The sequence below is a fragment of the Lutjanus erythropterus genome, chromosome 11 (genome assembly GCF_056507025.1).
Source record: "Lutjanus erythropterus isolate fLutEry1 chromosome 11, fLutEry1.hap2, whole genome shotgun sequence".
In the NCBI taxonomy this organism is placed as follows: Eukaryota; Metazoa; Chordata; class Actinopteri; order Lutjaniformes; family Lutjanidae; genus Lutjanus; species Lutjanus erythropterus.
Window position 1 is genome coordinate 15,163,757 of NC_139327.1, and position 26,036 is coordinate 15,189,792.

The 26,036-nt window shown below is 38.9% G+C and overlaps 1 protein-coding gene across 11 annotated transcripts in view; it reads left to right on the plus strand.

The window, feature by feature from the left end:
* The window catches only part of LOC146318764 (RNA-binding protein Musashi homolog 2), a 351,568-nt gene that overhangs the window by 300,629 nt on the left and 24,903 nt on the right, over positions 1 to 26,036 (plus strand). For 7 of the 11 annotated variants that reach the window (XM_084730906.1, XM_084730905.1, XM_084730904.1 and 4 more), the window contains one exon: positions 16,869 to 16,988. In XM_084730906.1, coding sequence (XP_084587032.1) covers positions 16,869 to 16,988 — 120 coding nt within the window. The remainder of the gene's footprint in view (positions 1 to 16,868; positions 16,989 to 26,036) is intronic. The other 4 variants (XM_084730909.1, XM_084730908.1, XM_084730914.1 and 1 more) reach the window with 1 other exon arrangement.

A 26,036-nucleotide genomic window follows, 5' to 3' on the forward strand; every position in this document is an offset into this window, starting at 1 on the left:
TTGTCCTGGAGAGAATAAAAATAGCAGCTGGGATACAAACATGCAGTGTCTGGGACAATTCTGGGAGAGGAGAGGAATATATTATTACAAATGAAATTATTATGTTTATGTGTCATGGAATATATATCATTTAACTGCTAGGTGTTCAAATTTGAAAAATGTGAGGTGGCACCAGCATGAACTCTACACTGCGTCACATACACACTTAGTAATAAGTTAGTTAGTTACTTAGTAATCTATATTTGTTATGTAGCATAAAGAAAAGAACTTCAATTTGGGACAATAGTTGTTAAGTCTGTTAAGACTGCAGGCATCCAGCCATGTTAAATAAGCTTGCAAACCGTAGGAAACAAAAAATACTCAAATACCGAAACAAAAATCTTGCAGGAAACTTATACCATAGTGAGAACTTAATTAATTTAATTTAATAATTAATTTACTGTTTTAATTTTTATTTAGATTACACGTCTGTATGTATTGTCATTGTAACTAACATTGGCAGTCATAATTTGAATATTACAAAATAACAGTCTTTAAATATTCAACATAATATTACATAATAATTTGTAAACCTGCATGATTTTAATCTTTTTAGAAATGACTGTTATGCAGATTAATCAAATCACATTTATTCACAAGTCACATTTCAATAGAATAAGTTTTGTTTTGTTTGTTTTGTTTTGTTCAATATTTTATTTCAGTAATGTTAAATGTAAAAGGTATCCAGGTTACATTTCCAGGGTAACATACAGAGAAATGATGGTTGCGTTGGTGACGTTGCAGGTTATTCTGAATGGAGGAATTTTGTTGTTTGTTGTTAAAGTTCCCTTGACTGATATTCCCTAAACAGGGAGCAGGGAGTAGAGTTTATGTCCACTGTGGAACAAAATGTAGTTATTTAGTCGAGGCACCAGATGGATTCAACAGGTAGAGCAGCACTCCACCTACATTTACATATTTCTATGTGCAGATGCAATGTGTACTGGTCTGTCTGCACGCTCACATGCACACGAGTCAGGTCACGTGCACATGCACGTGTGCCTCTTCCTCGGGTGTGTGAGCACCTGTCTCTACAAAGCCAGCTACTGCAGTCTGACACAGGCAGCGCTGAAAGGCTGGCCATTTCCTGAAAATGGAAGAGAAGGCTCACCTCATTTGCCCAGGTCTTAACTCACCCTAGGACAGCAGACACATCCTCACACACTGAAACAGGCAAACAGTCTGCCATGGAGACCCACAGTCTAGGTTCCTGTGGTGGGGAAGATGAGCTGCTGTAAGAGGCAGAGTGGCAACGCTAAAGCTCATTATGTCTCGGCTGTTGAGCCGCTGGTCTAGAAATGAAACTTTAGCTGCCCTGCCTCGTACATGGCTGCCACCTTTGGACACTGCTGGAGACCAGCAGGAGAGCGGAGAAGCAGTACAGACATGGAACCAGGCAGAGCAGTACAATATGTGTGTCTGTGAGACCGTGCTCACTGTCTGCTGCCTGTTGTTTTGTTGCCACCCACTGTTCGAAAGCTCCAGGCCCAGCAAGTTGGGTAGTTGTGAGGTCTCTACACAGCTGCCCCCTCCTTTCCCTCTGTCCTTCCATCCTTCCCTCCTGCTGACTGTGCTAACAGCCCTCCAGTTGCTCTCATCCACTCTTTCCCTCGTGCATGGACATATGCATACGTTTATAAACATATATGAATACATAATCACAGCGCACAGCCTTCTGCATACCTCCCCTCTATGTGGAAACATTGCTCACAGCTCTAGTAATCAAGTGGAAGCCAATGTTGCAGTGCTATTTTTGGGTCATGCCACATTTTACCCTACTTGCCCCTGGTATCTGGAGCAGTGGTGGATTGTGTAACTGCAGTGCATGGAGCTGGCTGAAATATAATGGAGTCTGAAAGTGTTTTAACATGACTATAAAATCATGTTGATGAAAACAAAGCTTCTTTTTCTTTTTTCTTTATCTTCTTCTTAATATTATTATTGTTATTACTAGCATTAAAGGAGAAATCTGTAATATATTTGCTGTAATAAATCATAAAATGTCCATGATATGTCATCAAAGATTAAGGAAACATGCTAAGGTGAGATACTGACTTCTTAACAACAGTGTTACAGGCAGCATATTCTCCTTTGAGATTTCCATTCCTGGCCTGAATGACTCTTTTTGTTTGCCTGTTTCACATTTATTAGAGTTCAAATTAATACCGAATGCTCGCCAAATGAGTTAGGGTCTGTTTATTAGTCATTAAAAGACTCATTATTAATCTTTTAGAAGAATAATGATTAGAAGAAGACATGTTAATTGAGTCTGACAGGCAGTCCTTTAACTCAAAGTCCCATGTGTATTTTCAGAGCAGTGGTCTTTTGTTTTCAGGATGATGTGTTATACTTCACATTGACAGACAACTGACAGTTCTAAACAGCTGATCAACTTACAGTGCAGGACTCGTCCTGGCTTGTTATTGTCAATTTACAATGTTGAGTTTGACTTGTGCCCATGCAGTCCTCCTGCAACCTGCCTGCCTTTCAAGTCTGGGGAGGAGGGAGTGCAGGGGGGACAACTAACTTCAACTATAGATCATATATTATATAGGATTTCAAACTATTTAATATGTATTCCATGGCTCCAACTTACTATTTGCACTGCTGTACTATTTGCATGTGCAATTGCTACATGTTGCTTATTTATTACATTGTATGTTATTATATTTTTTTCATTCTAAATGATTAATTCCTGAAAAGGCAAGTTTGCACTTATTAGTGCAAATCCACAAACACATATTTAACTTGAATGGTGAAATGACACTTAATGCTCTCACTTTCATTTGAGAAAACCTGAAATTATCCCCCTTCATCACTCATCTGTCCCCTCCACCGCCACCCTCAGAACTGGGAGATGGACATTAAAATGCATAAAAAATTAAGGCTGTTTACTTGGACACTAATGAGAGGAGGCTTAAGTAGTCTAGTTTAATTAGTATGATTGGCTCTATGGGGACCACAGAGGCAGGGCCATAACAACTGATTCACTCGGAGCTCGCTCACAGGACCTTTTCATACTCTCCGAGTGTCAGGACTGATGTCAGAGGAGATTGGACTGCAGAGACATGTTGCCTTTGCTGATCCCAGGTTGGAAAGGAGCACTGCAGTTAAATGCACTGAAGCAGACCATTACATAAGCACCACTGCAAGGTCAGACATCTGTGTCCTCCCTGTCTGTCTCTCTCTATTTAAGTCACCATCATGAACTGCCTTGGATATTAGGGTTGTGAAGACCTAAGACCCTGTCCCGTCCACAAACCGCTGTCACTGTATCAAGAACCAAATTGATTTAAATGTTTTATATTTCTTCTCTTTTTGAAATGCATTATTTCAGCGCCTTCTTATTTATTGTTCATTCTTTCTTGTTTAAAGGGATAGTTTGGATTATTTAATGTTGGTTTGTACATATCAGTATTTGGTGTATTAGTTTCGGAGAAGTGAAGAGGAGTACCACAACAGAAGCTGAGCTATGTACTGCTCTTGACTGCTCTTGATTTTAGCCACTTAAAAAAGGTCCACCAAAAAAGGTCTTAAACTGATATAGATCTGTTTTTAGGTGGATCTTTTTTGAGTGACTAAAATAGCTTTTGTTGTTGCTTCTTTCTGCTTCTCCGAGCTATTTGTCTGCTTACTGCCACTTATTGTAGGTATTACACTGACTATCAATAGTACCTCAAACACCCCCACATGAAACAATCCGAAATATCCCTTTAACTACTGTATATGTGTATGTGTGTGTGTGTGGCTGAGAGTTACATTGAGGCTTGTGTGTGAGCCAAATGTGTTTAGATCAATTCTGCGGCATAGGTGCTGTTTCCTTTTTACTGAAGTGCATGGGAAGGAGTACAAAGAGGAGGTCGAAAGTGCGGCTACACTTCAATAAAGAGCCTAGTTTGTCCTCTTTGATGCTATGCTGCCATGCACTTCAGCTACAAAGAAACGGCGCTCTTGTCACTGAGAACTGAAGTAAAAGACACTGAGCTTTTCCTGAGCTCACTTCACTACATCACAACATCACAGTCACTCACACACTGTGTACAGCTGTGTGATATGTGTGCAGAGTTTGCAGTTTTGGAGACTGCGGTTATTTACAAGTTGAGAGAATTTTGAATAATGCTAATGTATCAAGATTTTTTTTTTTATTAATTCTAATTTATAATTGATTTATTCCAAGCTAAAGTTGTCTTTAAAGCTGCATCAGATAATATAAAAACAGAAATATAGAAGGCAATCTGCAATTCATTATGCCAGTTTTGACAGACAACGTAGTGAGTATGGAGACCGCTCTTCAGCTGAAGGGCTCTGTGTCGAGCCCCCTCATCAGCAAGAATCCACCCTGCTGAAGTATCCTTCAGCGAGTCACTCATTCCCCACTACCTCCAGCGAGGCTGGTCTATAGCTCAGCCTCAGATCACCTCTGACCCTCCTGCAGAGAAATCCACAGGAATCAATTAGGGATTTCACTAGGAGGCACCTCCACATATCTGAAACAATCAGTTTTCTCTTCACCATTGAAAGCGTCAACCAATGCAACCCAATGGATCAAGGTGCAGTCTCCTTTTATTATTCTACAGTGGCAAAGACAGACAATATAAACACAAACAATATTGGAGAGCTATAGGAAAGTGAAATGTCTGACGGTATCACACAGGAAGTGTCTTGGCAATATCAAAGGTCCAGTGTGCAAAATTTACATGATTTAGTCAGCAGAATATGGCAAAAATAGAATATAATGTTAGAATGAGCTGGGGTTTTTTTGATCTACAGAGGGAGCTCTTCAACAGAGGCCGCCATGTGACACTGCCATGTTTCTACAGTAGCCCAGAATGGACAAACCAAACACTGGCTCTAGATACAGACTCTCATGTTTGTTACAAGATTCGTGGCTGTCATAGGTTTTTAAGGTCATTCCAAAAAACTTCTGTCATTCTGGAAGCATATTTGATATTATAATATTTGAACTTTTGTCATAGCCTTATGCCACTAGTATGAAGCCAGATCCACTGATCTAGGCCGATAAATACAAGTCACAGGCAGTTAAATATTCATCAGTGTTGGCAATTATTTATTCATTCTTTTTTTTTCTATGCTTAGTGATCTTTTTTGTTTGTCTGTGCTCCGTGTGCCTTGACTATCCGAGGATGTTTGTCCTGTTCAATCTGACATTATATCTGACACTAGGACTTTCTAGCTTTTTCAACAGTTCCATGGGGAATTAACATCCCCTATTGGAGGGACAGCTGATAGTTTTCTTTTTTGCCTTGTGGTTTGCTCTCTTTACTGTCCTAAGCAATTAGCAGTTTGTCTGACATGATACACTATAATTACAGAAACATTCCTACTCAAATATGCAGTATGTTTAATGTACTAAGTCATCAGAGATCAAAGAATCATGCAAGTTGAAATATTGGCCTCTCTGCCAGCATGTTTTTTACAGACCAGAATAAAGCCCATATAAAGCCCATATTAGACTTAAAATGAACACCAAATGTTCACTGAATTTTTATTTAGAATTTAGAATCTGTTTATGAGTCATTAGAAATCAATAATTTTTCAGAAGGAGTAGATGTTTGTAACAGTTAAATTGAGCAATATGTTAATGGAGTCTGGCAGGCAGTCACTGAACTCAAACTCCAGTGAGCATTTTCAGAGCAGTGGGCTTTTGTTTTAAGGGTAACAGGCTTAGCTTTACATTGACACACAAGTGACAGTAACAAGCTATCGCACCTTTCAATCCATGTCTAATTACTTATGACAACTTTGTGGAAGCAACCTAAAAATAAAATATAAATAAAGAATAAAAGATACAAATACTTAAAAAAAGAAAGAAAGAAACTCATAGGAATCACATTATGTTGTTTGTTACCATCTGCAGTACGGCAGCTTTACAAGACACACTGAGTTCAGAAATCAGCACACAGTAATTTCTCCATTTCTCTCCAACCTCTTCAGGGCCTAATGGTTACAGTGGATAAGATGATGTGACTTTGTGTGTCAAACTAATTTAAGTACATGATTATGTCTTGTAAAGGGACAGAGCACTTCTCCTGCAGCATGGTGGATTTTTGTTCCGCGTGCTTCTGAAAGGTTACCCAGTTTAATTTTTACCAAATATATCTCCTTCCTGGCCTCATCATTTTGTTCAAAGGTATAAGATACGTGCGCAATTATGACCATAAAGCCGGGCTTTGCTGAGCTCTGGGCTCACTCCACTTCTGTAATTGACTTTTTCTCTCCCCAATAAGAAGCCACAAAGTCTTAATGGCAAAGGATCAGTGCGCCAAATGGTTTCATTACATACAGAAAAACCTTTACCTTTGGCTAAAAAAAAGGAAAAGAAAAAAACACGGCTTGGGCAAAGGGACACACACAAAAACAAACACATACACACTGACCCACACACACACATACAGTAGTGAGGTCATGTACGATCCTATCAGTGAGGAACAGAAAATTGACTATCCTTATCATACTGTATAGAGGTTGGGGGTCTTGGTGTGTTAGAGTCAATATTTCGGCCCTATACTGTATTTAGAGCTCTCCCAGCAGTATAACGACATGATACACCTGAGGGATTTTTCTTTTTTTTCCAAGGCAGGCGCTCTCAAATAGTGAACCATAGTCTGCCTCATACTGTAGTATGAAGAGATGCATCACGTCATGTGGTCAGCTGCTGTGGTAAAAACATTAAATGCACTTGAGTAGTTGATGTGAGCAGCTGTTATGCTTAGAAACATGTCAACCCATTTCTCAGCAACAGTATCTCGTGACGCGAGGATATCATACTGAAGTGTGGCTGTAGTTTTGGTGGTCTCAATATTGTACAGTTGTTCCTTTCACAGCTGTTGTATGTGTGTTAATTTAACGTCATGGGGCATGTTTTAGTGATATTTTCAGTGTGTAAAAATGGGTTAGGGTTATACAGTCATATATTTGGCTTAGAAGGTGGTTTCCCGTCAGAAAAGGTTATATGATGGCAAAGTAAAATGGTGAAAATATTAAATATTATATGTCAGCCTCCATCTACTAGAGGTAATACAATGACTATTGATAAGTATCACATCTCCGCTTTAAATAATTTAGTTAGTGACATTTGAGGGCTGGCTTGACAGTCCCAAATATAACAGCATATGTAGTCAGAATGTGTGTTACATTATTATTCAGTGGCAACACTTATACTGTCTGTTTTTACATATTGCATACTGTATTTCTGTCTCTAACTGAACAAAGGAATGAAATATTGCTGTGGATGAATTTGTGGCTCATCCTCATGAAAGCACTTGAGTTGCCATTTTACTGTTTAATTCTTCCATCGTCTCATTCTGTTTCAAACGTACCGCTCGGCATCCTGTTCACCGTGTGACCTTTGAGGCGCGTGCACAGAATCCAAACACGGAGCGAAAGCAGACGTACACATGGCGAGATTAATTTGAATGATTGACAAGCAACCCAGCTCTGTTAATCAAGTTATGCTTACTCTGATTAGGACCTTAATGTGAGTAAGATAACCCGGTTAAGGTGTTTACATGAGAGTTGCAATAATATGCGTATTGCATTAGTCTGGTTATAATTGAATTATTGGTGTGCATGTAAATGTTCTTTCTCTCTCTGGCTGGCTCATTCCCAGACAGCCGTCTCTGTATTTTATATGAGGGGGAAACCTCTGTGTGTACTGTAGGTCTCTGCTGATCAGAGGAGAGGTGAGACATGAGCATGTGTGCAGCAGTTCATATGAAAGCCACCTGGCTCTCTCCAGCTCTGTGATTTATGCCTTTGATAACAACAACCCAGAGATGCTTTCAGCAACAACAAAGTAGCGCTGAAGGATGACAACAATGGGACACTTGTCAGTCTGGAGATGAAAAGATGTCTTGCTAGGTGGCTGTCTCTTTTGTAACTTTGATATTTTCTCTTTTTTTTTTTTTCGTTTGTTTTGTTTATTTGTCTCTATGTGTTTCTCTATATCTTATCAAAGGTTATTGATGAAGCAAAATGTGAAGTGGAGTCAGTTTTCCAGCTTTGACAGAACGCCTCCCTCCTCCTGTGAGGAGGCGGCAATGTGCTTCACTGCCTCTGCTATGACTTATCAACAGACTTATTTCCGCTGGCTTGTCCTTCTTACTGTCATCCAGTGACAGGAAAAAACATGCCCCTCCTGTATGATTTCTTATTTTTTTTCTCACGTTTGTTCAGATCTTTTTGTTGGTTCGCCCTTAAAATTATATGAACCACCCGATTAAATAGAAGGAGTGTGTACAGTAAACAAAAACATGCAGCTTAACCAAATCGGATAAATGAGGCCATCTGTTCAACATATAGAGCAGCTCTAAGGTCTTCAGCATAGTTCTTTGATATTTTTGGTATTCTCATTTATGAAACTGTTATGAAATTAAACCTATATTGATAATTTGTTAACACAAATCTTAGGATAATTAGAAATAAGTTAAGCTTTTAAAATCTACCTTCAGCTTGGTTTCCATTTATCTGTTTACAATGAGATTATCCCGATTTAAATGGGACACTGGATAAATGAAATTTACCGTTAAATTATCAAGAAACATCAATATCCCATCATTAAATACATTTTTACATTTTTTGTTCTGGTACTTTAAATTACAATTATACATTTTCACTGCTGAAGTAGCAAGTAACAAAAGCAATATCCCCAACTACTGTACTTCCTGTAAGAATGAACATTTGTACTTTTCTTTTGTAATGTATAGCATCCTTTTGCAAATTATATGTAAGACCTTATGTGCAACAAATTAAATAATTTGCTAAAATGATTGCATTTTAATTCCACCAGGCCTGCTACTGTTAGAAAATTAAAACCCAGCTTATCAGTTAACATACTGAGATGGAATAAATAGGGAGAGAGGGAATAAATACTTTAACATAGTTTTTTTTTGTGTGTCAATGTTTTGCTGCTATTCCATTTCAATCAATAGGCAAATTCAATAGTTAATGTAGAGATGAGCAATCGGATGAATGTACAACCAACATCATGATCTAAGGCTTCCAGAATCTACTCTTCAGGTGAATTGTAGAGGGTGAAACTCAGGTTTTAATCACCATTTTGAAATAATTGTAGTATATGTAATGCAAAATTATTTTTAATGCAACAAATGGAGAAATTCACACAGTATTTCAAGTCTGGCTATAATCCGAGAGGCAAAATTGGGAGAAAAGTTTTCAGTTTAGATTGTGGTTTATGGTTGCAACTATATAGATTTATATTTTTACATTTTTACATTTTATTGATTTGTATTGGCCACATCACCCACATCACCTCTAAACTGATGCAAGAGTATGTTAACTTTATTTTTAATTTAATGCAAGGCATTTAGATTATTTTTCCATCACTTGTTTTGTTTTCACTTAAAGGATGAAACAACCAGACAACACTTCCATTGATTTAGTGATGTAGAAGAATAGCTCCCTATTATAGGTGTGGTTATTATATTTTATCTGAGTATAAATAGTCTCATTTCTTGACATACTTTTCTCGTCCAAAATACAAGATTCCATCAGAATGAATTAGGCACTCGTGCCCTGGCCTTATTTCTCCCTCAATTCTTCATCCTCTTTGTCCTTTCCTCTCTTTGTCTTCCTCTTGCACTGATGTGGTTGCTGTCCTTCTCTGTTCATCTGTCTCACTCATCTCTGCTCTGTACTGTTCATCTGTCTCACTCCTTCTGTCTGCCCCCAAAATCGACTATAGCCGCGAGCTGAAAGCCTTGTTCACAAGCCTCTTTCCCAAACCCAAGCTACTGTGTTAACCAGCGTAGCATGAAAACTCTGTTAGCCAGCAAGCTAACCCTGGTTAACCGCATTCAAACACTAAATTTATTAAGCATGTCTAGCAATGGCCTTCTCATTTACTCTAATGTTTTTTTTTCTAGTTTGATGAAATGTTGCTGCATTAAGCCTCAGTGTTGTGCTAAGCCCTATTTGTTTTCAGTTTCAGAGAGATATTAAAATGTTGGTATAGGCTACTTCATCCATAGGACCTCCATAGAGTCTCAGCTGTCTCTGGGCTCCTCATGTGCATTAGATAGTTGACAGTCTTCTTATAGCAGAAATGAGTGGAGTGTTCTGTGACTGATGGAGCTCCTTTGTCAATGACAGAGGGGGGGGGGGGGGGGGGCTGCTGCTGGCAGTTTTGGGCCAAAGAACAGTACAGATTACATTAACATCAGTCAAGCTGTTGTCAGACTGGTAGGACATAAATAGGACCTTATTGATGCATAATGCAACAACTTTTCATTGTGACGTTTTCTGAGTAATAGGATCAGAAAGTGATTCTGTGGCTAGAAAGGCAGTATGCCAAAAAAGATCTGCAGAGATGTCTCAGAGACCGCGTATCAGGAGAGAAATCAAAGGGAATGTGAAGAGTTTTAGTGGTTTAGTATCTCAAGTTAAAGGGAAAATGTGGATGTCCTGTCAGTGTTGATGATAAACGGGTAGCCAGGTGCTAGGTGAGTATTTCTGTCACCTAACACTATATTTTAGGCAACAAAGTAGCAGCTACAGGGAAGGATGGTGATGTACAGCCACATGGGTATGGGTGTCAAAATGCATTGTGGTTCATGTGGGCATTGCCGGCGCTGCTCCGCGAGAAACAGAACTCAGTTTTCTTGGTCAATATAGCAGCACTGCAAAAGTTTCAAGTATCATAAACTTTTGTTTACCACTGAGTTTATGTTCTGCACAAATCCACATTGGCTTTTTGCTCAGGGAACCAGAGCAATGCTAACTTCTGAGTCGCCCGAGAAATATGTCACCCTGCAGCAAGTCAGACTTTCTCACTCTTTAAACTTCTCCAGTGATAATTACAGAGGCCACGAGAAGTCACTGCCTAACCATAAACAAAAATATGCCTCATAATAAGTTGCTTGTACAGACAAACTATACGCCTGTTTTCCCGATGAGGATGGACTGTAGATGACGTACACGTATTCTGATGAGTAATTGATGCAGAGTACAAATGCGTGCGATCTCGGGACCAGCATGGTTGTCTCACCAACATTTGGTAATTTTTCTGTTAAAAACATGCAATGCAGCTACAGAGCAGTTTGAAAACATGGTGACATTAGGAGGAATATATCATCTGTAGTCATGATGGGGGGCAGAATTAATGTGACCAATCACTTCACCTCCTTTTCTCTACCTTGAAAGCAGAATGATATTTAGCAAAGTGCTTTGACTGCTCTGTAATAGAGAAAACAAAGCTTTTGACCTGGTCTGATGAGGCAGTCGGTGCGAGCAAAAATCCCAGGAAACCTTGACACAAAAATTGCACTGTGCTGTTTGATCACTATGACACTGCCCCTACTGTGTCTCTCCTCCTACTTCAGTACAGTCAAGTTCACAGAGACTCACAAAATACAGGTGCAGGTAGAAAAGAGCCGGTGCGCACCTGAGAAAAATGCCACTTTACAGGCATAAAGCGCCAGTATGTGCTATGCACTGTCATGAAAATGGAGCCTTATGTGCTCTGGATTTATCTTTCAGCACAGAACTGACAATACTGTGAACTGGAGATGCTGTTCTGTTTGGCATGTTACTTTTAACTGGGAGTTCATTTTAGGTAGAGGAGAGTATATAGATACACACAGGGGAGCAGTTTTTTATGTTGGTCAATATTTGTAACCAGTGAAGTTGGATGGTTAAAAAAATACAAGTTAAAGGAATAGTTTGGATTATTTGAAGTGAGGTTGTATGAGGTGCATATCGATGGTAGGGGAGCATTGCATTGCTTTGGACACCAACAAAATGCATTTTCTAAAATTTCTAATAAATCAATATCTGTCTAAGTTTTGGCTGCATTCAGAATTTTTTCACAGCTTTACCTTGCTGTCAGACAGCCTTATATAAACTATAATTTGTTCTCTCCAAACCAACTAGACTTCATTGGAGAAATCGGTAATTTTACCTCACAGACCACAGACGTTACTGGTCTACAGCTGCCTCGATCAGTGACTTTGTTATTTGATCAGCATTATGTGACATCACTGTTTTTTTAAAGGTCGGTTCAGATTCACCAAAGTCACACAATAACACTAACAAACCAATGGGCAGCGATAGACCAGCAATCCCTGTGCCCTGACAGGTAAAATGACTAATGAAATGTTTTTTTCATGGAGTTTGGCTGGTTGGGAAAGAGCAATATTTGGCTTATATAACTGCAGTTTCCAATTGGAAACAGCTGTCTGACAGCAAGGTAAAATGGAGAACATTTTCTAAATATAGCATACACTTAAACTGATGCTTATTTTTTCGTTGTTTTTTAGTCGACCACTGCAGTAATAGCTCATACAAGTCCACTTAAAATAACCTGAACCATCTCTTCAATGTCACCCTGTAAGAACATAGAATACAAAGTCAGTTTTGTCGAGATTTACTAAACAGAATAACCTCAGACTGGAATATTTCTGTAGAAATGTGCAACTATTCTTGTTGTGAATATAAATATTTTTATGACATTTTAACATTAATGATGAGAAAATATAATTCTCTTACTCAAGAGAGGGTGAAATGTTTGATGGTCCTCATCTTTCTGTAGGTCTAATCTCTCTTCCTCTCTATGTGCACTCCTGAAGAAGAGCTGAATTTCTGTGCTACAGGCTTGAGGAGAGAAAGCTGAGGACAGTTCCCCGGAGTCCGGACACCAAGGCCCCCGGGCCTCCACAGCTCATAAACAGATGTGTCCTTGTCCCCAGCCAAGCGCAGCCACTCAAGTGGCAAAGCAGGGGCCCAATAATTGTGAAGAATTGAAAGCTAAATATTGGCTTTATCTCCTCAGTAATAAAAGGGCCATGAAATTGATTTAATGCTGCAGCGCTTCTCTTGGGTGGCTTCTTACAGCGTGAGCACAAAACAATGAGCAGCAGCCATCTATTAATTAACCCACCTAATCCTGCAAAGTTAATCTCTCACCACAACTTTGCCCGCAACTAACTTCCAAGCCAGTGGGTCTATTGGGGGTGTCATGACAATGGCAGCGAGGGGAAGATAGATTCAGCACTTAGGAAAGGAGGGAGAGGAGGTGGAGAAGAGTGCTGTATGAAACACTGTTCCGCACAGCAACCATGGGGACACTGTAAGTGGAAATGCAGGGGTGCATGGCCATCATTAGCATAGTATCAGAGTTGATTTGTGTTTTTGTGAAAAGAGGCGGAGAATATCATTTGAGCTGTTGGAATCAGTTCCCGGTGTGGTGCGGCTGCAGCGGCATAAATGCGGCTGATTTTAGTCGCCTTTTTGTCATCTTTTTTTGTATTCTTTTCTCCCCCCATCCCCACAACGTCTGAGTCCCTTATTCTATCCTGAGCTGTTAGATAGTTGAGGGGGAAAGTGGCATTTTCTTTCTCTTCTTCACCTGCCTGCCAGTCACAGCATGATGGTACCTCACACCCAACACGCGCATTCATGGTCGTATTGTGTCGACAGAGTTGTGAATTACCTCCTTCTCAGCTGGCTGATGAAAAGCTATGTGTTTTTCTCTTTGGCTGCGGCTCATCTGACCCTGCCCTCTCACCTCCTCTCCCCCACCTCCTCCCCTCCCTCCCTCTCATCAGTCTTTTGTGCGAGCCCCCTCTTCGTGGAATAGCAGTACAAGGCTGACTCGGAAAATAGGTCACCCGCTAGTGCTCCTCTCACCTCCACAGCATTCAAAAAATAATCCTCTAAGGTGTCCTGTGTGCCATTTTGTAATGTCTAAACCACAGTCTCCAGAATATGATCAAAACATACACTCTGAGAAATAAGAGCTGAGGTTCCTCCTAGAACCATTTGCTTCTGAAAGAACCCTTTTTAAATAAAAGGGTCATCAAGGGTTTTTTTGGGTTCCATTAACAACCCTTTTCATTCAAAGAGCCTTTTGTAGAAGAAGGAATTATTCACAAATTGTTGAAATCCTTTTGTCAAGGGTTATTGTACCATAAAATAAAAGGTTCTCAGCAGAACCCCCTTGGTGGATTCTGGATAAAACCCTTGGAATATAAAAGTGTTTGCAGTAGAACGTCTTGGGTGGGTTCTTGTTGGCACCCTTAGAAAGATTCTGGGTAATTCTGAAGATTTTGCAGAGCCTCTTTCAAAGAACGGTTTCGCCAGTTGTTCTTTTTGGTTCCATTAAGGACCTTCAAGGATTGTTTAAATCCTCTTTCATCTAAACTAAAATGATCTCAGTAGAACCTCTCTCCTCTCCCCTCCTAGATATAAAACTTGGAATATAAAAGAGTTCTCTGCAGAACCCTCTGTATGGGTCCCACATAAAATCCCTGGAATATAAAAGGGTTCGCAGTAAAAGTCCCTGTGTGGGTTCTTGTTAACAGCCTCAGAGGGTAGAAAGATTCTGGCGGTTCTGGGTAGATCCATTGCACCGTTTAAGGGAACCAAAAAAGGTTCTCCTATGGGGACAAACTGATAAACTCTTTATGGTTTTAGTTAGCACCTGTTTTTCTAAGAGAAATACACACATACCGCTGAAAAAGAACTCAAGAAAGACTCCAAATGAGGGAATTTTGAGATCATTTTTTCTTTGCTAGTGAGGAAAGCATTTCCTGTGGAGATAATTTTAGGAGGCTGATTAGGCATAGACGGTGTTGAGCCCAGAGTGAGGAATCTCATCACCACTAATGACATGCCATTCCTGTGCTGAGAGAGGAGCCCAGGCCCTGGGCATGGACTAGCCTCTGTCAGCCACCTCTGGCTACTGTGTTCATTAAGGCCAACAATGTAATTACACTTCACAGATACTGCGTTTGGCTTAATTACAGACTGATTATTAGGCTGATATTTGTTGGAATAATCAGACCCTAAAGAAGTGGATTTATATTTGCATGGTATTAAGGTCTTATTGGTGTATCATAAACCGACAGTTTACTTGGTTTTTATGAATGCTTACATAGACACACTTTTAAAGCTCAAAAACCTCTGCGTTGGAGTACTATAAATGTTTACATAAGACGGAACAAGCACAAGAGACTTGTTCAGTCTTCACATAAGCTAACAGATTGAAGTCTCTTCTGAATGACAAATCATCCAACAGATGTCTCCATCTGATTGTGGGAAATGTTTTTTCTACTGTATATCTTTCAGCCTAACAAAAAAAAAAACAAAAAAAAAAACAGTGGAATCCTTTGCCTCCTGCATTACAGTCAATGATTCAGATTCCATAGAAACTCACAGTAATTGGGAGCACTCCCGAACAAAATGCAGGGGTAGTCCCCAGAGGTGGGGCCATTATGCCCATGTCTATGCAGCTCAGAAGTGGCTGTAATCTTTCATCCAAAGCATGTGACATAAACACCCCCCAGAGCCAATGCTTTCACTAATATAATCAGACTTGGTGAATTGCGGAAGTCAGTTTACTCACAGTTTTACAGATGAATACGAATTTTCACCTTTTCAGTCAGACAGGCATTTTCTATGAAAGTATTGATCCATAGTCAGTGTATTACCTACAGCAGATGGCAGTTGGTGTGTCCCAGGTTTGGAGAAGCAGCAGGAGTACCAGTGTAGGAAACAAAGCAGTGCTCTGCTGTGGACAGGGGCAGCAGCAGGACGTATTTTAGCCACCTAAAATAAATCTGTCAGTTTAAGTGTATGCTACTGAAGTTATATTGCTCAAAATATCATTGTATCTCTCCAAAGCAACCAGACTCCTCTCATTTTACCTCACTGATCACGGAGTTGCTGGTCTACCGTTGCCATTATCAGTTAATTAACAATAATTTGTGTTATTGTTTGACTTAAGTATTTTTAGGGGTCGACTCGGATTGACTGAAAAATAACACAAACAGTTGGAGGCAGCGGTAGACCAGCAACTCCTGAGTCTGGTTGGTTTGGAAAAAGTGATATTTGGCTTAAAGTGGTGGATTTGGGCTGTCCAATGGCAAATTGAAGTGATAAAAATATAGACCACGCATCAAAGAATGGCTTAACAAAATAGCATCATGTATGGTATCAGAAAACATAACTTATAAATTGAGAAGAAAACAAAAAGTGTTTGAGGAAATCTGGAAACCTTTTAATACATTCTTCAAAAATGTACGCTAACATAAGCAAATATCTTATATTTTGATATATAAATGTTATATATAATCACTTTTGAGACAGGAATGGCACTGAGGGTTCTATCTAATACTTTTTGTGTAATTTTTAAAAATGTATTAATTAATTGTTTGTCTTTGTTTATGTCATACATTCATCTTCTATTTGTGATACGTTATTGATAGTATTTTGTTTTTGTGTTATTGAGTGCCTTAGAAAGTGGGGTGGTGTTAGCGGGAATATTGTTTGTCCTTGTCCCTAAAAGAAAACTAATTAATAATATTTACAAAATAGTGCTGAAAATATTATGAATATAGCGTCCAAAATCCCAACTATCCCTTTAAAGTACGTCATAGTAAATACTTCAATGTGACCACTCTAATCTAAATTACTGTTTCTGAAGTTTTAATCATAAAATCCTCAACTAATGTTTTTGGTCTATGGTTTTATAGTTTGATATTTGCGAAATATGCTGAAACTGCACTATGTCATTTATTTAAATCTAATATTTTGTGGGTTGCTCATGGCCATCTTTCAGCTTCTGTGTGTGGATCAGTGGATCTGCAGGCTTTTGAATATCACAGTGGGTTCAGTAAGAGTCTGCTGATAGATGTCGCCCTGACATGAGCCCCCGTCTCTGACAGCTATGGTTTTATCCCATAGCTCAGTGCTGGTATCAACATTCCCCTGTAGCTCTGGGGTGTACTCATCCATGTGCAGGAAGTGATGTATGTGTGTCTCTGTGTGTGTGTGTGTGTGTGTGCCTGCAGGCTTCCCAGCGACAGCATACGGACCGGTGGCGGCAGCGGCAGTAGCAGCAGCGCGTGGCTCAGGTAGGGGGGCCCGTGGAAGAGGCGGCTACTTGGCGTACCCACAGAGCACAGGGCCAGGTAAACGCTCTGTCCATGTTCTGTGTGGCTGCTGCTCTCTCCAACTTCTCCTGCTCTGCTTCTCCCCATAGACATAGTCCCCCGAGCCCACATGCACACACTCACAACAATCTGACTTTAGACTGACTGCAGTGTACACACACAGAGCAGAGACTGTATCCAGGATCTCTCTACATATACATGGTGCTTATACACTGTTAAAAAAAAACTTACTTTAATCTGACTCCAAAAAGTAGAGGCAACATTTACCAACCATTTGTTTTTGTAAATTTAGTAAACTTCTTAGTATTTTGAGTTGGTAAAACTCAATAATATACAGTAATGGTATGACTAAAAATTGAGCACATTTTACATGAAAAAGGCAAGAAAATTAATTGAACTAACTTTATTAAAGTCAACATATGCATATTACATCTGACTTGATTAAACTGTGAGCATTGCATTAAATTGACATTAAATAATTATTTAGTATTAACACAATTCACATTTTACATAATATCATAATATTGACATTCAATCATTTATGCTTAGTAACCCAACGTTAACTAACTTGTTAAATCACTAACTTCATGAATGTTCAAACTTCTGCTTCAAACATGAAAATGCAGTACAAAATCAGAGGTAATCAACTACTTAAACAGTAAAATATAAAATACTTGTCGATCCCTCCACTAAATTACAATTTGACCCTCAAATGTGTTAAATATCAGCTATAAAATTTCAGTTTAGCCATTTAGTTAGAAAATAAAGCTTATTATAAACCTGCATGTCGGCTAGACAAAACTTTACAGACACTTCACAGCACTGACACATGTACTGAGAGTGCCATATTCACTGTTTCCAAAATTACAAACTCCTGAAAAGACACAATTTTTAGATGCAGCTCAATGTCTCATTTATAAACACACTCCCTCAAACCATGAACTTCAAAAAGAATTCCCCACACCGTTAAAAGAAAAAAAGTTTAAGCTCCACACTCCATGCCCCTCGTATGCAGCCCACTCAGTGAGTACACAGTGAAAATAGCCTCGCACAAGCCATGTCAGCCCAACAGGCTAATGGACTTGTAGGTTGGTTTTGCCCTCAGTGTTTTAAGTCTCACAAAGAGTCTTTGAAAGACTTAAGAAGTTTGAAAAGTTTGGAATTATACTTGAGACTGACTGTCAGGCTGAGGGGAAGGCAGCATATGAAGACCAGTCAGAACTCAGCACTCAGATTTTTAAGGACACCGTGCATTTTACACTCTGCTGTTCCTTATAAGACACACAAATGAACGATTATTATTATAACTACATTGTCACATATTTTGATGAAAGCACAAATATTAACTAAAGAAATGGCACATGACTGAATACAGATGATGCTTCATTCAGTTAAACTTGCTGGAATGAAAAAAAAAATGAGGACAAACTTCAGCAGTAGGTTTCAACAAGAAGCAACTTCTGTTTGAAATCCTTTTTTCTAAATATAAAATAAATGTACCTGACGCTGTAAGAACTCCCCAACTCACCTGAATGGCTTCCATTATCACATTCTTACTAAATGACCACTTCTGTTACTTTGAGTTTGATCTGCACCCATTCAGTTATGATACACATGTAGACTCAAAGAGAATACCTCTGCATCTTCCAGTCTTTGTTTATCTCTGGGATAGGAATATGTTGGTTAATCTAACATACCAAGACATTGTGTGCTCCACCTTTGTGTTCACATTCTGTTGAGACCATATCAGAGAGGGATTGACTAAAGTCTATAGTTATTTTAAGCCATGATTTTATGTTTAACAATAAAGCATTCAAATCTACAGCCACAGATGATATATATTTCTACAATGACAAATCTTAGATGAGAGTTAAAGCTCAGTTTTAAAGTTACCACAAATATTTGAACCACTTGTGCAAAGAAAATATCTAAAATAAATGATAAAACAATTTACAAAGGTGTTTCCCATTTTCAAAAAATGTCCACATGCACACCCTCACTGCAACTAAACAATAATAATAATGATGTACTTTAATTCAAAATAAAATGTTGCAGCCTGAGTCACGGCTTAAGAGCTAATGGCTGCTTCATTTGCTAGTGCAAACTACCAAAAAAATAAAACACATGTGTGGTGTTAGTTTTTTTACTCACAAGTCCATGGGATGTTACATGAAGCATGAGCAAGGGAAAGATGGAGAACAGACGAGGGGTGGTGGATAAAGCCTGTGGGTGGATTTCACACTGGACGCTCCAAGAGTCCAACACAGTGCTCTGACTGGCAGCAGCAGTTCAGAACAAAGCTGTAACATTAGCAGGCGGGAGAGATCTAACTATCAAAGAAAGTTTATTTTCCCTCTTATGAATAAAAATACCCGTCACCTCAGTGAGTGCCATGCTAATATCGCTAGCATGACATGCTAATTGCACTTAGCACCCTAGTATGTTAATACCACCACAACTTAGAACAGAATTTAAAAATGCACATGTATGTATACCTTATTTAGACTGCAATAATTTCTTAAAGTTAGCTGCACTCTCTGCCAACATCAACTATGTTCACGTAGCTGTGTCTGCTTTGTGTCTGACTAGCCTGCAGCTCATCCTGCAGTGTCACCTCCACAACTTGTCTTAAACTTGGATTAAAACACTGTAAAAGAGTACTTATGTGTCTTAAGTGGAGTATAACCCCTGGGAGACTCCATGCACAACTGACCCCTAGACTGCACTGCCAGCAAAACAAATTCAAACTGGCTCTGCTGGTGCAGAGCGGTCGTCATAGAAACTTTTGATTTAAGCACTGAAATGGAGTTCTGTCAACTCAACTTATTACTACGTTTCATAAAACTCAGTACTGGAAATCAATACAGGAAATGATGAAATATAGACATTTTAATTAGGTGTAAATATGTAAAAGAATATTTTATTTGATAACATCTACATTTTAAATGTACAAAGTGTGAACTGCACCAGTGAAGGGAAGGGAGGGATATGCCATTGTAAGTTTCCTAAAGGCATAATCTACACTTTTGGTTCCAACCATGTAGGAACATTTATCAACATATCGTAGCCCTTCTGGATCCCCAAAACATGATACTCCTCAGCCACAACAGGACCAACTCTTACACCAATGCTTCCCAAACAAGAGTCCCAGGCCTTTCAGTGGCTACTTAAAAAGGGTTCTTGGGAACCAAGCAAAATGAGATAAATTGTAATGTATTCATTATTCATTATAATATAGCCCAATTCATTCTTAAGACTGTCCCCAGGGAAGTTTCTGGGACAAAACCTAAATGAAATGGGGTTCTGAAACATCTGTACTTGAAGCTTTTGTGGGTTCTTGCCATTAAAAAGATATGGTTACAAATAATATGCCTTTTAGACTATGAATAAGATGTGAGAATCTAAAAATAGGTGACAGCAATTCAAACAGTTTTTCCTTGAAAATCTCAAATGTTTCAGTAAACAGTGCGAGAAAGATGTAGATAAAAAAAATCTCTTGAAACTAGGCAAAATATTTACACTGCCGGGAAAAAATATTTTCTTTTCCAGATAAGAAATTGTGGTCTTCATCATTTGATATGAAATATCATGATAACCGTCTGTGATAAACTAACCTACTGATAGTAAAATGTGGAATTGTTCAGTGTTTTCGCACAAAGGTGGATTGTGAGTAACAAGCAAGTAAGCAGCAACAGCTGTGAACCAACTTATACTAAAGTCAGTCATGAATGAATGTCATGTCTGTAATACATTATACGTAATTCATAAGACATTATAATGCATTTATAAGATTTTATAAAACTCTTCCATAATGTTTATAATCATCATTTGACTACTTAAAACAACATTTAGAAAGTGTTATAATTGGAGGACATAACTTAACTTATCCAGCTATAAAGACAAATTGGAAACTACAAAAACATGTCATTACAGATTATAAATCATACATTCTTGAAATGGAATATTGAACAGTTGCTAATAACATTATACAGTGCGGTCACTGTACTTAAAGCTCACAAAGTCATGCTATAATGTATTATTGATGTTTATAGCCAGTTCTGAAGACACATAAAGAACTGCTCTACCATAATATAATGAATTATAGATTAAATATAAATGTGTAAATATAAAGGTTTTTGAAAAGGAATAATGTCTCATAAACATCATTGATATGCTATAGCATGACTTTATGAGCTTTGAATCAAGTGACAGCACTGTATATGATTATTAACAGTTATACTGTATAATACTATATCACCATTATGAAGACTTAGAAGCAGTATTTGCTGGCTGCAAGTAAAGTGCAATGTAAAGCATTAGGACTGCTGAATTTATGATCCGTTATTTCCACAACTTATAATATTATATAAACCTTATTAACCTTAAGTTGCCATGCATGATTATAAACATGTATTAAGACTTATTTCTGTATATTTTGGTTAACTACTACTGCTAGTTACTACTTACTCTCTTATAATGCATTATAGACTTGACCTTCATAGAAAGTGTTACCTTTGTTTTCTTCTTTTCTAACACTCCTCTTTACTTCATCATGTGTTTTTCTAATTATCTGGTATTACCAGATTATTTTAGAACCTTGGACATCTTTTTAATGATTGTTTGCAATGTCCTTACTACACCAATTCAAGCTTATTCTACTGTTGCACTTGTATGTCACAGAATGGGAGTAAATAGAGAGGTTTAAAAATTCAAATAGAAATATTAGTCAGTTCCTCTGTGTTAGCATGTAAGACGCCTGAGGACTTACAATACCTACAATACACACACTCTGTTAAAGCATAATTACAGTACACACCTTATTCACACACGGGCGAATATCTGCCAAGAGATTTGTTCCAAAAACAGGATGCAAGTCTTAAACACGGCATTGATTGACTTGTTGGCTTCATTTAGACATCCTGCTTTTTCCACCCTTACAACTGTAGATCATTCAGTAGCTGTCAATAATAGCTCCCCTGACTGAACACACAGGCTCCAGGCTTCAGGGAAAAGTGCCTTTCCTAATCAGACGTGCTATTCGAAGCTTGTTGGTGAAAATCTGTTTTAATTGTAACTCGGATGTTGTCTGGTTTGTGCAGTCACTCACAGATAGAAAGTCAGCAGACAATGGCTGTTCAATGTCATGCGCTGTGATACCTGAAGATGCACACATTTGCACATGAACACACGAGCGGCTGCAGTGAATGCATACATCTGCACACGCACACACATTGAGACAAACAAATTCACCCACCTGTCCTCATTTGCACTTAATTCAAATCAACAGAGGGAACACTGGAAGCCAATCAGATGCTCTTTCTCTCACGTCGGGCTATTTGATTTTTGCATTTTCAAAACAAACAATTTGCCCAACAATTGCAATGAACATCACTAAGAAGCAGGAATGTTGATTTGGGGTTAGCAGCAGCCAGGAAGCAAGAGACGTGATGGCAACCATTATGTACAGTTTAATTCTGACAGCTGCAAATGGAAGGGAGACAAGCAAATGACTATGAACAGGGGGGTGAGGGGAGAGGGGAGGGAGGGGGGAGGGTTAGAGTGGTAAATAGTGACATCATGGGCCTGTTTTAGAGTACTTAAACAGCAATGAGGCAGTTTTAAGGAAAATATCACTCAGTGAAATCTCTATACTTCCTCAGCAAATGGCAGAATCTCTCTGCAAATCAACAAGATTTCCACAATAAAAGCAACAAAATCTGGAATAGGTATCTCTTATCTAAATCAGCTGTTTCATGTTTTATTGTTCTTATTTATTAACTGTTCTGTTCTCTTGAAGAAAAGCTCCACCGTTGCATATTGACAGTATGTACAAATTAGCAAGAGCAGTCCTTTTCCTGTGGTTTGTGGCTTTTTGATAGAGTGAAAAAATGATTTATTGATGATTTATGAAGTGTTTGAGACAACGTTAACAACATACTACATGGATTAATACATTCAGTGGTCTCTCCTCTCTATCCAGACACAGACAGGACACAGATTGGACGCAGATTGTTTAGTCTTGACCTTCCTCTCCTTCCTCTCTGTTTATCGTCTGGGGACGATGCTGCATCTCCATCCTATCTTACGATTTAATTTGCAGCACACACAGCCCAAAATCAACCCAGAAATAGATGTCCTAGTGGCTAAATTTTTTGCTAAATTCTCTATTTTTAGTGCAGACGAGAGTCTTTGTTGTAAAAAGAAAGCCTTATGTATGATGTAAGGGTGGATTCTTTGTGCTTTGACTCCACCTACAGTTCCCATAGAGCACCACATATTGTATAATTTGACCCAGCAGAAGGGATGTAGGGGAGGTGGGATATCACCTAAATTAGCGTTCAAATCCACAGAATTTAAATGTCAAAACAGAAAATATAAAATCCTTAAACATCCCTAGGTATATCTCAAGAATAAAAGTATATTTTGACACTTTAACCACATTTATTATTTAGTTTCCTGTTTCTTTAAAAGCAACCTTTTTTGTGCGTAGATGTTTCTGTGGTGCGGGCTGCGAGGCTTGTTTGTCAGCGACACACACAGAGAGAGTCGTGAGATCGAGGAAGACATTTTCCGTCCCTGACAGAGGGCACTTTCACCCTACTCCCAAAGCTCAACAGACAAAATGACAGCATGCTGACTTCCCTCTCTATGACAGACTGCTGCTGATGACAAGGTGTATTTTGGACTTCTCACTGTGGCCTGCCACTTGCAGCAAACTATACCCCAGACGCAGCTGTAGTTGTGTACTATAACAAGAAAAGTTACTGAAGATGTGAACTGAGCTTTCTAACTTTGCTAAGATACATTATGTTCTATATAATATGTTAAAACTTTTCTTTGAGCCACAAGAGAAGATAGGCTTATTTCTACATTTGTAAAATTGGATACTTCTCTTGCAGTGCAGTAGTCATACTTGCCAGTCTGGAGAAATCAAGTCCTTCCCCCTAAAAATCTTAGTTTCATAGAGTTTGCTTCTGGCATTCTGGTGGGTTTTAAAAGAATGAAAATAACAAAGTAATAATTAACATACACATCTTTTTGCAAATACTTGCCTGCTGATGACCTAAAAATGACAAATATTAGCTAGAAAACATGGTGATCACAGCATTTAGCCTTCCAATTTCAAATTTGATTATATGACGCAGAAAATTAATATTTCATAAATTTATAATGGTATATTAATTAGGCTGCTCTAGGAAAAAATGGCTTGACAATTTGTCATAAATTCTGAGAAATACGGGAGAATTGTGACCCTGGAAGGAAATCAGGAAAGAGCAATGAAAAATAGCAGGGTTGGCAAGTATGACAGTAGTCCTCTACTACTGCGGTTCTCAACCTGGGGGTAGGGACCTCCAAGGGGGCTGCAAGATCATATTTGGGGGTCCCCAGATGGATGTTGAGAAATATATAAAATAACATATTGTGGCAAGCAGCACAGAATGAGAGTCAAGAAGCAGGTCTCAGTGACATTAGCCCCTAAAAGACAGTCAACAAGAGGGACAAGCACTCAAAAAAATGCAAAATACAACTGAAGAAATGTAACAGCCACTTCACAAATGGTTAGAGCTATAAACCAGCCAATTACCAAAATAAACCATCAGGTTCTGAACAAACAGAAACAAAAAGTAACATTTGCATTTTGTAACACAAAACAGCAAACTTAAGAAGCTACTCAGTCCAGAACTAGGCATGATGGGAAATGAGGGATGTATTTTAGACTGGGGAATGGTTTTTAAATTACTTCACTTGCATCCGTGATATAATTTGTCTCAGAATAGATTTTATAAAGTGTTTATGAGCATTGTTCTTGTTCTTCGACCCTCTTGTGCCTGAGGAACTCTAACCTGATTATTCTGGGGAGTCACTCCTTGAATGGGTCGACAACCACTGCTGTAGTAGATTTACACTGAAATACTACACAAGAAGTCAACATACTTTTCTCACTAGTTTCCTTACGGTAAAAGAATGCAGGTCAGGGGTTTGAAAGCTTGTAACCCAAGACAAGTTTCTGAAGTTTAAGACAGGAAAAAGTTGCAGTTATCACAGTTGGAAAAAACACTGACTCATGGTTACTTCTCGGACAGGCAAGGCAAGGCAGCATGTTTTATTTAGTAAAGGTTGAATCCACAGTGGTGTCAGTCCAGATACGTTTTTGAAGAGATGGGTCTTCAGTGTGTATTTGAAGATGGTGAGGTATTTTGCTGCCCTTATCCTCTACCAGGAGCATGTTTTACCACTAAAGAGCAAGAACAAGGACTACTGTAGTCTTGACGTGTGTTTGTGAGGACGTTTGAGAGACTCTGGCTCGAGGCGAGAAGTAGATCAGAGAGTTTTGGCTCCTGCACAGTTTACCATTGCCTGCAGGTAGAGAGGTGCTGGCCCATACTGGGCTTTAAAGCTGGAACAGCGGGTTTGAACCTAAAGGGTGCTACTGAAGAATGCAAAGGGCAGCCACATTATAACAGTTGGAGCGGATGAACATCTGCATATTAAAGCAGCAAGGAGGAAATTGCTAATTTGGAGATGACTAATGCATACACCAGCACCTGGGCTGCCTTTTGGACAAGTCTAATCCAACTCTGCTGTTGATATGAAGGATGGACCTGCATAAATGAGCCACAGTTGCCAGTTTGGTCAGTGGCCCTATGCTTCAAACTATCTCAGTGTTTATACCCCTCTAGCATCATATCTGGAGGCGTCCCTCTAGCGTAGTGTTTTGATGTGCTGTGGAAGTGAGATGACATGGTATACAGAGCTAGGAGGTCCATGTACGAAGGAGGTTTGGGGGCAAACAAACAGAAATGTCACCCAGGAGACAGCTGTTTGTGTCTCATGTAAAACCAGTTGTCTACACATTCTTTTTTAACCTACGTAACGTACATACTTATTTCAAGCCAAAACATGATATGTCCCTAAATCTAACCAATTAGTTTTGGTGCCTAAACTTAACCAAGTAGTTTTGGTGCCTAAACCAAACCAAACTGCAGTTGTTGCACGTTAACCATGTGTGCAAGCTTTATCGTTAAAGTCCAACCAGATGTTGCATATTTATTGTTGCTAACTTGA